Source organism: Budorcas taxicolor, chromosome 10, assembly GCF_023091745.1.
Source record: "Budorcas taxicolor isolate Tak-1 chromosome 10, Takin1.1, whole genome shotgun sequence".
NCBI lineage: Eukaryota > Metazoa > Chordata > Mammalia > Artiodactyla > Bovidae > Budorcas > Budorcas taxicolor.
In genome coordinates, this window is record NC_068919.1 from 42,290,684 (window position 1) to 42,302,793 (window position 12,110).

Here is a 12,110-nt window from a genome sequence, read left to right on the forward strand (position 1 = left end):
CCAGAAGGTCTGAAAATGCTTTGGCACCGACCACAAATTCCTCACCATAGGTTGAATTTCATGTATGATGATTGCTTTTAGAGTGAAAATGTGAAGTGGCTCAGAGGTTATACCTGGCCATCAAATCCAAGCCCCTCTCCTGAGATGGGTGGCTTGCCTCTGATGACCAAGATATTTACAGTATAGCCAAGAAGCAAAAGTTCTCTAGAGATGGACCTGTGCAGAGGGCCCAGGCAGGCTAACCAAGCCTAGAGGGACTGGCAGAGGTGAGAATGGCCAGGTAATGCCAGGGTGCTGGTCTCCTCCTGTCTGGTGCCCACAGGGAGCCTGGTCCTGGTGCATGAAGGTTAACCAGGAGTGGCCAACAGGCCCTCTTGGCACAGCCCTGGGCCCCATACCCCTTGGAAACACATTCAGTTGGATAAATCCACAGCTGGAAAAGACCTTGGCCCCACCCTCAGACACGAGCAAGTGCTACAAAGCAGTTTAGAATCCTCTGGGCAAAACTGGCCACTGACTTGTGGAGAGTGGAGAATGGGAGCCTGCCCTAGAGCCTAGGTAACCTTCGCCTCACACACCGCGGCACATTCAGGCCTTCACTTGTCAGCTTCTTCCGCTGTAGCTTATTTAGAGTGTTATCAAAGGAAGCCGCCGGCCCAGGCCTTTGGAGCTGCTGCTGTGGACACTTTGGTCTGATCCCGTCCACACACCATGAGCTCTCTAAATGCAGGAGAGAAACAGCGGCTCTGTGCCAGAATGCAGGGCAAGTCATGGAAACACTTGTGAATGTGGGCAGTGGTGGGGTTACCTCCGGGCTTGCCAGCCATTCTAGATGCCTCGCAGTTCTCGCTCTGAGGGATACTGCTGAAGGGCCTTACCCTCGGACGTCTGCAGGACCAGCGTCTTGCTGTACTGGCTGACTCCTGTTTTGTTGAAGGCCTTGATGCGAGCATTGTATGTGCTGTTGAAGTGAAGACCATCCACCGTGCACATGGTCTCCTTTCCAACATATACTTCCTGAGGGTCAGAAAAGATTGGGCCACCATTTAACTCTAAACTTGGCTCAGACAGTAAAGAATCTGCCTGCAGTGCAGGAGACCTGGGTTTGATCCTGGAGCTGGGAAGATCCCCTGGAGAAGGAAATGGCAACCCACTTCAGTACTCTTGCCTGGAGAATTCCATGGACAGAGGAGCCTAACAGGCCACAGTCCACGGGGTCACAAAGAGTCAGACATGACTTAGCAACTAATACAATACTTTGTTCTAAGTTATTCAGGAGGCAAGTGTTGCAGGATGGATAAGAGAAGGTGCTTTGGGGTCCGCCTGATCTGACTCATCCTGTGAAATACTGGGCTCTGAACTGACCTCTTTTAGCTTCAGTTTCCTTCTCTGTAAAACTGGGACAAAAATACCTATCTTATGAGGTTGGTGTGTAGATTATATAAGGTCATATGTGCAAACTGACTAGCGTAGTGCCTTGTATTTAGCATGGGTCTGTCAGCTCACTGAATGCTAGTTATTAGCAAATAGGGCTTCAAAGATTAAAACCGGGTATTTGGGGTCACAGGAGTCAGACAAGGCTGAGCGACTAAACCACCACCACCACAGATAGCACTATCCTTATTAAGCTGGCATAATATATTATATATAATATGATATAATATATTCAGTATATTATACCTACTGAGCTCTTTATTCACCAGTATGATTTATATTTAAAAAACAGGTTTGGAAACATGAATGTGGTCTCTCTGGTATGTTTATAATCCACTGATAGCTTCAGGAGCTGTCACAAAGATGACATTCAAAGCAAAAGAGTTTCGAAGTGCAGGAAGGGAAATCATGACTTTTCAGATTTTTCCTCATAGTACAGAGGGAAGAGGGAGGAAACAGGGAAGGGAGGAAGAGTGATATTTCTTTCTTTTTTTTTTTAAGAGTGATATTTCAAAAGCTTAAAATAAATACTAGCATAATGCATCGTTAGCATAGGTTAGGTATTTACCTCCCTCTTTAGCTGTACATGTTGCAACATTATGCTGATATAATGAGTAAAGATAATTTGAGCCCCAAGCACAGCCTCAAATTGACAACTCCTTAGGGGGAATGCAAGGAAGACTGGCAGCTGGGGCTTCAGTATGCTAAGAATTTTATATGAATGATTCAAGTGGCTCTTAACATCCATGCATGAGGCATATGTTATCATTATCATCTCCTTCTTACAAATGAGGACCTGAAGGCTCAAAGAGGTGAGAAATGGGCACAGTTCCACAGCTTTAGGGGCGCGGTCGGGGCTGGAAGGCAGGCAGCCTGACTTCAGAGCTTGCAGGACTGCAGGTACTTTCTCTTAAGAAGGGAGGGGCAATTTCTATTCCGGGACTCCTTCATCCTTCTTCGATGGGACAAGGATGAAGGCCTCAGATGAAGGGTGTGCAGGCCCTGCTGGGTTGGGTCTGAGGCTCTGAGTTGGGTCCTCTGTGGTCGTCACCAGTTTGGTTAAGAAGTAGGTTTGGCAACCCACTCCAGTATTCTTGCCTGGAAAATGCCATGGACAGAGGAGCCTGGTGGGCTGCAGTCCACGGGGTGGCAAAGAGTCTGACTTTGCGATTAAACCGTCAACCATCAGGTTCTCCACTTACCCGGAACTGACCGCCATTGCCGTCATCCAGCTCCAGAATGTATCCTTCCGCGGGCACCGTGGACAGAGGCGGCTGTTTCCAAGACAGCGTGGCGCTGTTGTTGTGGGTGCAGCAGTCCTCCAGCTGCAGGATGGGAGTCGCTGGGACTGGAGAGGAAGCTAAACAGAAATTAGTGTAACCCTGACTTCTGTGGAGCTGTCAACACGCCAGCATCGAGGAATGCTCAATACCCACTTGTAAACAAGTGGCTGGACTAAGTTTCTAGCCTGGGGAGCGAGGGGACCTGAGTAGGATCTGCCTCACAGAACCTCCAGGCATGGCAATCGTTTCTTCACTGGGGCCTTTCCAAGCTCACAGCAGCGTTTCCTACCTTAACCAGAGAGGAGACGACTGCTGTATTCTCATCCACTTCAGCTTGGAAGGCCTCACCTCTCAGGGTCATCCACTTCAGCTTGGAAAGCCTCACCTCTCAGGGAAATGTTTCCTGTGGTGTCTGGATTTCCCATCTTGCCCACTAAAGCCTTTATAGTTCATCCATAACATGGTTGATACATGTATCGTAAAGTTATTCTGAAACTTAAACTGCATTTAATAAAATGGGGACTGCCTATGCCGAGAAACAACTCTGAAACCACTACGTACATGTCTAAGGTTCTTTCATTTTTTATTAGTGATTCCACTTAAGATTTTGTGCACATAAGTAGCTATAGCTCTGGATTTTTGAAAATTTGGTACCAAGGGACACAAAAGTGATTTCTCAGTTTTTAAACTTCTGAGGAATTTGACAGCATTCTTTCCAGGTAGCTATGCCTTGAAAATGGCACTAGCCCAAGTGTGTTTTTGTGTTGGTGTTTAGCAGTCAACTGTGAGCTGGAGAATACTATGGGAACAGATGGGGGCTAGCAGAGAGGGTCAGAGTGTCCTCCTGACCTTGTGAAAATCTGTCACAGTGTTACTAGTCTCAATACCCCCCTCCCCCTTCTGTGCTGAGTCTTGTATGAAACTGCAGATTAATAGCACCTTCAATCACACAGACATAGAAATATCAGGGGATGAATAATCCTAGTTCCTAAGGTATGAACTCAGTTGATAAATCTGGGAGCAGTGTTTTCACTAACTGCTTAAAAATTGTTTTCAGCACTAAAACATGATTTTATTTCTGTAGCACTTTTAACATGGGAAAGAATGGTTTGGACCACGTCCAGGGACATTCAGGTGAACAAATGTTAATTGTGGAATACCTGGTATGCTATACCAAAACTGAACTCAGACTGTCATGCCCTAAATTAAATCTGTTCCTTGCCAGTCACCCCAACTAAGAAGAGAGTTACTTTAACAGTGGCTTAGAAAAAGGTTTTATGGTGGATAACCTAGAAAATAAAAGCAGGGACTAGAATATAAGAGATGTAAAGGTGAAGCAGGTCTATTATACTTAAGAAGGCTGATACATTACAAGAAAACCATGTCTAAGTTAACACATCAAACATAATTAAATCAAAATTATGACCGGTGAATTGGAGGTCATCAGTTTATGAAAGGAAATCCTGTTTCAAGTTTCAATGGCACAAGAAATGGAATCTTATCAGAGAACAATGGCTTTGCAGCCTCAGAGGTCCCAGAACATCTAGATTTGGAGGAAATGCACTGCTGTAGGCTTCCCTGGTGGCCCAGATGGTAGAGAATCTGCCTGCAATGCAGGACATCCAAGTTCAATCCCTGGGTTGGGAAGATCCCCTGGAGAAGGGAATTGCTACCCACTTCAGTATTCTTGCCTGAAGAATTCCATGGATGGAGGAGCCTGGCAGGCTACAATTATGCCGTCAAAAAGAGTTGGACACGACTGACTAACACTTTCACTTTCATTTACTAAATAGACTACAGGACTGACTGGAAAGAGGCGGCAGAAGACAGAACTCCTTTGAATGATTCTATGCATAATAGATATCATCTAGGAACCTGTTCCCCTGGAGGAGGGCGTGGCAACCTACTCTGGTATTCTTGCCTAGAGAATCCCCATGGACAGAGGAGCCTGGTGGGCTACAGGCCATGGGTCTCAAAGAGTCGGACACGACTGAGTGACTAAGCACATCACAGAAACCTGTTACTTAACTGGAGGTTAATTTAAAGTCACTATTTCAGTTAGAAACTTACTTTGTCATTTAAATTTTTTCTATAGTAAAAGAATACCTCTTAACATATTAACAGTGGAGTAAAATCTGACCCTGAATACCCTTTAGAAGGGCTGATGCTGAAGCTAAAGCTCGCATACTTTGGCCACCTGATGTGAAGAGCTGGCTCAGTGGAAAAGACCTGATCCTGGGAAAAATCGAAGGCAGAAGAGGGCGAGAGAGGATGAGATGGTTAGATGGCATCACTGATTCAATGGACATGAACTTGGGCAAATGCCAGGAGATGGTGAGGGACAGGGAAGCCTGGTATGCTGCAGTCCATGGGGTCATGAAGAGTCAGACACGACTTTGCGACTGAACAGTAACAACAACAAAATCTGACAAATTTAAGCAAACCATTCTTCAAAGGGCTTCTAGAGACAGGCAGTGAGTCTCCCTGGGAAATACTTGCTGTTAACTGTTGGTATTGCTAAGGGCCTTCCATAAAATAACAACTCCTTGGACTTTCTTTATTTCATTATCTGCCTTATCAGTCTTCATTTTCCCTTTTTTCATGTTTCAGGCAAGTCTACATTTCACCAGTTTTAAAATCAACAAATAAGATCCAGAAAATGGTTTCAACTTGAATCACACAAATGCTTTCAATGTCTCTGATAAGAAACTCAAATTTCCCACATAGTCATAGGTATAATTAAAAGATTCATCAAAATATAGTGTCATGTGTAATTAAAACATGTGAACTACATTTGTAAGTACTCAGTGAGATACACTTTCAAAGGACAAGGAGCTAGAAAAAAGTCTAACCGGTCTCTAATCTTCAGATCTTAACACTATCCCAAATTTAAACAAATGAACAAAACAAACAAAAAAAGAAAATTAAGAGAGAAAGAGAGAGGAAGAGAGAGAGATGGAAGGAACCTGGGAACATCTGCATGTGTCTAAATCTATTTCTCAATGTGCTGAGAATTATTTTTTCTTTTTCCTTATTTACCCCAAAGTGACATTGGATATAAAAGGAAATATGATAAAATTACAGTCTTGTTAACAAAGACTAAGGCTGGCGTTTCAGAACAAGAGATTTTATACTGGGTTTTGTATCTTTATTACCCCTCTTCAATTTATTAGGTATAAAATAAATGGTTTACAAGAATCCAGAGTATTTGCAAATTGATTTATCTTATGCTTTGGAAATGGATAGCATTACAGTTGCTGGGCTGAACTCTGAGAGAAAAGGTTTTGTTTTATTGAAATTCCTATAACTGGAGCTACAATAACTGTCTTAACACATTCATGATCATTCCTGGACATCTTTATTTTTCCTAAATAACTAGTTTCCCCTGACCTGATGAGAATTCTAGTACTCAGTATCCTCCTAGCCTGTGAAATCAAGTTTCTGGCTAAAAATTCGCTTAGACACAAAATGGTAGCTGTTCTGACTGACTTCCTTGGGGTCTGGTGGAGCCTCATCTCAAAATTAAATTCTGCCACTGTGGCCTGTTAATACCAAGGTTTTCAAAAGTCTTACCTTTTTAAGGTCATTCTAGCAAATGATCTCTCATGATTTTCATATTTACTTACTTTTCTCTCTAACCCTTCAGACTGACAGCCCTCACACCATCGAGAATTCCTCTGTGTGGGATAACAAGAGTGTGGTGAGGACAAGGGGCAACAGGGAGCTGTGTGGAGCCGCGAGAACGTGTGCGAGGTGGAAACACTGCCGAGGGCCAGGCTGTGGGGAGGAGCTTATGCGTCCACGCATTTAACTTTCAACACCAGCCCACAAGGTAGGTACTGTGATGATCTCTATTTGTAGACAAGGGAACTGAAACACAGGAAGGATTCAGGGTGAGGCAGTGGCAGAGCGGGGTTTTGATGCCCAGCAGGTTGGCTCCCTGGGCTGGATGTTTACATCACTGCCTCTCCAGTCTGGGACTCAGGAATAGTGAATTAGAGGGAGAGTGCAGGCCTAATTCCAAGAGCCTTTCTTCTCAGTCCCTATAATGTGAACAATAAAGCTTCTCAAGAATTGCTGGTATAGATGATAATAGTTCACCTTCAGAGCTGTAGTGGCTGGGAGAGCAGTGTTACTGTCATCATCTCCGAAGGTTCCTTTGTGGACTGTCATTCCTTTTTATGATGGTTGAACAATACAAATAGCATCTGAGAAAGTTTAGACTTCAGCACAAGAATGGGCTGTTTCTGGAAAGCTGGCATCAGTACTTTGCTGAGGATAAACTTGCACACAAGGCTTTGAGGACATGAATTCCAGGCCCCCAGAGCATGAACAGATTTCATGCAACTTCCCACATGTGGGGGCTTCCCTGGTGGTTCAGTGGCAAAGAATCTGCCTGCAATTCAGGAGATGCAGTTTCGATCCCTGAGTTGGGAAGATCCCCTGGAGAAGGGAATGGCTACCCATTCCAGCATTCCTGCCTGGGAAATCCCATGGACAGAGGAGCCTAGTAGGCCACAGTCCATGGGGTTGCAAGAGTTGGGCACAACTTAGCGACTAAACCATGTATGCTCATCCCTATCTCTGCCAAACCTCTGGGTGTTCTTTTTCCATGACTTTTTCCATGATCTATAGGAGAATCTGTCTAGATCACATTGTCCTTGCCCATGACCTCGGTGCATATTCAGGGCTTTTTAACATTCAACATGAGTTAATGGAGATAAATGTGTGCTTAGGTGAGTAGAGGCACTCAAGAGATTGATATCTGTTGGTCTATGTGTTAAAAAGGCTTGATGGACTGTCAGGTCAATGTATCACCCAGGGTCAGAATGAACACCCTGACATCTGGCGTTTTATTTCGGCACTAACTCATGAACCTTGGGATACTTTGTGTCCTTAAACAATTCTGGGGTAATAATATTTTTCTGGGAGAGAGTATGTATCTGGAATCTATCCTGAGCCAAGCAACAGAGCCCTTGAAAGACTGGCAAAAAAAGATATTAAAATTTCCTTCCCATGACCAGGTAAAAGTTGAAAATAGCAATTTAGGATTGAGGAAAAAAATGTTTCTATTACTCTATAATAAAAACAGAAAACAAAGTTTAATTGGTTGTGGTCTACAAAAGAAAAGCCTGAGAGATCAAACACCACTCCCAGTAGTCTGGAAAGAGGCTAAGATGATTTTCTAATCAAAATGCAACTGGAAAAAGGCCCTTACATTTTGTGATGTTTGAACAAAGAGGGTACCAACATTCTTCACTCAGATCTCAACTGCTTGAGGGGGATATGGAATCCAAAAGAGCAGATCAGTGAAATCCTTAGCTAATAAGAGAATAATTTTAGACAATGCATTTTAGTTGAGTAGCAGATGCTGTGAGAATATTTTAAAATGGGCAAGAGACCTATCTTCTCTGATGTTAAAAAAAAAGGCATCTGAGATAAAATTTCAAAATCCGAGAGATTCTCAAATTTTGAGTCAGGAAGTAGACAGATATTTTAGTTGTAAGTTTGAGTCACAGACTTAAATGCCTATTTCAAGTAACTTTGAAAATATTTTAAACTTTCTACTCATCCACTTAGCACAACTAGAAATTATATATTAAAACCAACATATTGTTGGTTTTACAATGGTCAGATTAACACCATTTCAAGTGCTACTTAAATTTGGCAATTATTACATGGATATGAGGGTGCAATTTCTTGAGATATTTTTCCTGACTGTGAAGCTCAGTTTGCTAAACTGACTATGAATATCCTAAGAAAATAAAAAGACCAACAATGCACTAGGCATGGTTGTGTATGTGCTAACCGACATCAAAGAGGCAAGCAAGAGAAGTCTTAACTGCAGGTAACTGAGTTCTGGGTCATGACCTTTCAGCTTTTTCTGTCCTTTAAAAGTGTGACAGATAAAAATTATTCAGATTTTAAGGAGGACTGGGCTCTTACTGAATTAATTAAATTTAGTGAACACACACACACACATAAACATATAAATTAACTCCTCAGAGGGATACTTATCAGAAGTAAATTCACATGAAGTATTAAAAAGAAAAGGAAAACGGAACAATCCAGTCTCATACCAAGTGGCCTACTGTATTAACTTCATAAGTAACTGTTTTGGATAATTTTGAATTCTAGGTGAGTTTTTGCTATAAGAGTGTTCTGCATTTTGGCCTTTCACATGCATGACATTCTCTGCTGTGTGTACAGTCATGTCCACAGTTACGCTTGTGTACAGCCCTAAGTGGCCAAGTGATAATGCTTTAGGAGTGTGATCTGTGATGCACAACACGTGAACCTGTAATTGCTACTTCCAAGGAAGGGCCTGTTTAGTCCAATACAGTTGTTACCACTGTGTCAGCTGGTGGACTCTACCATGGCAGATGGACATCTCTCAGAATGGATGGGGGAGGAGAGGGCTTTCAGCTGATTAAAGCATCTGAAAGCCCTGAGGCCGCTATGCTCTACCTACCCCTCCTCCTGCCCCTTCACCAAGGCTAATTGGATTGACTCTTTTTTTTTTTTTCTCTCTTTCACCAAAAGCCCTTACATTGCCCTTTTGTGACACATTTTCTCCTCTGAGCTACTTGTGACATAACCTTTCAATGATTCTACCTTGCTGAAGGAACTGGGGACAAAAAGAGGCTGATGAAGGGGGCTCTGCATATTACTGGGATGGTGGCACACCACAGGCTACCATGTAGGTGTCAAAAAATTTTTTTAAAGCCTGAAAGCATTGCTGCAACAACAACAACAAAATTTAATTTCTCAGGATTAAGAGAAGAATTCAGTTACTTCTTAAAGAAGTGGCTTAGTAAGGCACTAATTTTACAGCACAAACTAGAAGTTGTAGGTGTGGGTTCTGGAACCACGCTCCATGGGTTTGAATTCTGGCCCTGCCAGTCACTAGCTGAGTGAGCCCAGGCAAGTAACCCAGTCTTCCTGCATCTCAATGTCCTCAGCTGCCTACTAGGATTGGGAGAATAAAATGAGTTAATCCATGGAAAGCATTTTGTAATCCATGGAAAGAGTATGTCTGATTTGGTAGGTAGCCAGTAAAAGCTAAATGTTTTTGTTACTACAGCAAAGCATTTTTATTTACAATCTATACACTAGTTACTTTGAAAATTAATAAAGGCATTATCCCAAAGCAATAAATATTAAACAAAAAGATGAGGAAACTGAAGATAAAAGAGGACAAAACCTCATTAAGAGCATGAGAGAAGTACTGTACATTACCCGGGACAGGAATGTGTGTAGTATAAACCCCTAACACCTGCGGGGTTATATGGTTCTGTCTAATAAAAGGACGTATGCGGATTTTTCTTAAGACACAAAACTTCTAAACCATTGGATTCTAAGTTATTTATTACATGGATGCTTAAATTGGGAGAAGCAAAGAGCAAATCAATTACTTTAGTTTTAAAAAAGATCAGAAAATGACAAAGTCATGGAGATGGAAGCCAGATCAGTGGGGATGGGGGACTAGAGGGGCAGATGAGGGAGAGCATTGATGGAGTAGTTCCGTATCTGGACTGCAGAGGTGGTTTACACATGTGATGGCACGGAACTACACACACACACACACTGTACTGATGCCAGTTTCCTGGTTTTGATGTTATGTGACAGTTATGTCAGATGTAGCCATGAATGGAAACTGGGTGAAGGGCATAGGGGACCTCTCCTTACTATTGTTGCAACTTACTGTGAATGTATAAGTTATTTCACCATAAAAAGGTTTTAAAAAATCAGAAATATTTTTCAAATGGGATATTACTTACACTGCCATAAAAATATTATTGCATGGTTGGCTTGAATTTTTACCTTTTCTTCAAAGAGTTATATTCCTTAAGATAATTTTAAGTACTTGTATGTCCCCTCAGCAGATACTACAAATCTTGAGATCTTGCCATACCTCTTAATTTTAGAGACCAAAAAATTTAAAATGTTTAAGTTTTTATTACATACTTTCATTTTCCTTCTGTACCCAGGCTCTCACTTTCCTGACCAGTATAGGCAAGCCAATTCTGATCCTCTCAAATTCCTGCTAATCCACGATCAACTGTCTGCCACTATCTCTGTCCTTGTAGAAGCAGTTACAATGCTGAACTCCCTTGATTTATATCAATATATCGGGTTTACCGTCTGTAACAAGATGTTATTTACGTACAGTGATGTTCTCTCTTTTTCTTCCTCTAATGCTGAGCATGTGAAATCTCTTATGTCTCTCAAAAAGGCGAGCATTGAGTCCATCTGATTTATCTGACATTCCAGCTACAAGGATATACATTTCCATTACACAATAAGATGGGAGCTATTCCAGATTTTTGTAACACTAACCAGAGGGGTGTGTGTGTGTGTGTGTGTGTGTGTGTGTGTGTGTACGTGTGTGTGTACTTTCTCACCTCTCAGCTGATTTATAAACCTGGTGGCTGCCTTTTGTTTGCTGCAATCTGCAAACTGCCTTTACCCTGCTTCCAGCAGGGAGTTGCTCTGACTGGGTGGGGCACAGGCACGCACCTTTCATCTGCACGAAGTCGAGCTGGTGGATGGACTGCAGCAGAGGGCTGTTGTCCAGACTCAAGTCGAAGTCCGTGGTCATCCTGGGAGTGAGTGTGCCTTTCCCCCACTGATCCTCAGTCAGGTGCACTCTCCTTATGAGGGCGTCAGAAATCTATTCAAACAAAGAGCATAGCCTAAGAAATACAACCCCACACTGGGCACCCAAATGCTCTTTGGCTCTCCCAGAGTGCTCCACCAAGTGCCCTGGGACCCACATCCTTCCTGTCTCTATGCAGGCAGCGAGGAGCTTCTGATGATGAGAGTAACCTGTGATTTATCGTGAAAATCTGAATACTTCTGGGACTCAGAGGGATCACTAGATATAACTAGAAGCTGTTAGTTGCTCTATTATATCATCTGGATACATGATCATGCTATTTATGACTGATTAGTTAAAAGCCAACAACATTCAGTAGTGATATGTTAGCAGTTAGTGAAATCCACTAGCACCAACAATCATAGGTTTCTGATATGAGCTACCGGTATCATGTCAAGACCTAAGACCTAATGACTTCTATTAAGTGGTTCAGAGAGGTTGCATATGATCATCTGTAAGATAGGATTTCCTGTATGTCATCTTCATGCATGATCTCATTCTTTGGTAGAGGACTTTTTCATTTCTTATATTTAGGCACTCCCCTCATCATTCTTGGCCAGTTTGGTAGAATGTTAGTTGAAAGGAAGCTACATGTTCCTTAATCAAAGGTCCATTAATCACTGGGATCAAAAGTTAAGTAAAATTTAGCTGCATCACAGCATGTCATTAAAGCAACACTAAAGAAACCATGAGACATCCAAACAATGAAAAATTTCACTCTGTTTGGGAAATCA

The 12,110-nt window shown here is 42.4% G+C and overlaps 1 protein-coding gene across 1 annotated transcript in view; it reads right to left on the reverse strand.

Annotated features, from left to right (window-relative positions):
• The window catches only part of TRIM9 (tripartite motif containing 9), a 119,114-nt gene that overhangs the window by 21,267 nt on the left and 85,737 nt on the right, over window positions 1-12,110 (reverse strand). Inside the window, exons 5-8 of the mRNA XM_052646579.1 lie at window positions 11,238-11,391; window positions 2,637-2,794; window positions 879-1,017; window positions 46-74 (exon numbers count right to left, since the gene is read on the reverse strand). Of these exons, the coding sequence (XP_052502539.1) occupies window positions 46-74; window positions 879-1,017; window positions 2,637-2,794; window positions 11,238-11,391 (480 nt within the window). The remainder of the gene's footprint in view (window positions 1-45; window positions 75-878; window positions 1,018-2,636; window positions 2,795-11,237; window positions 11,392-12,110) is intronic.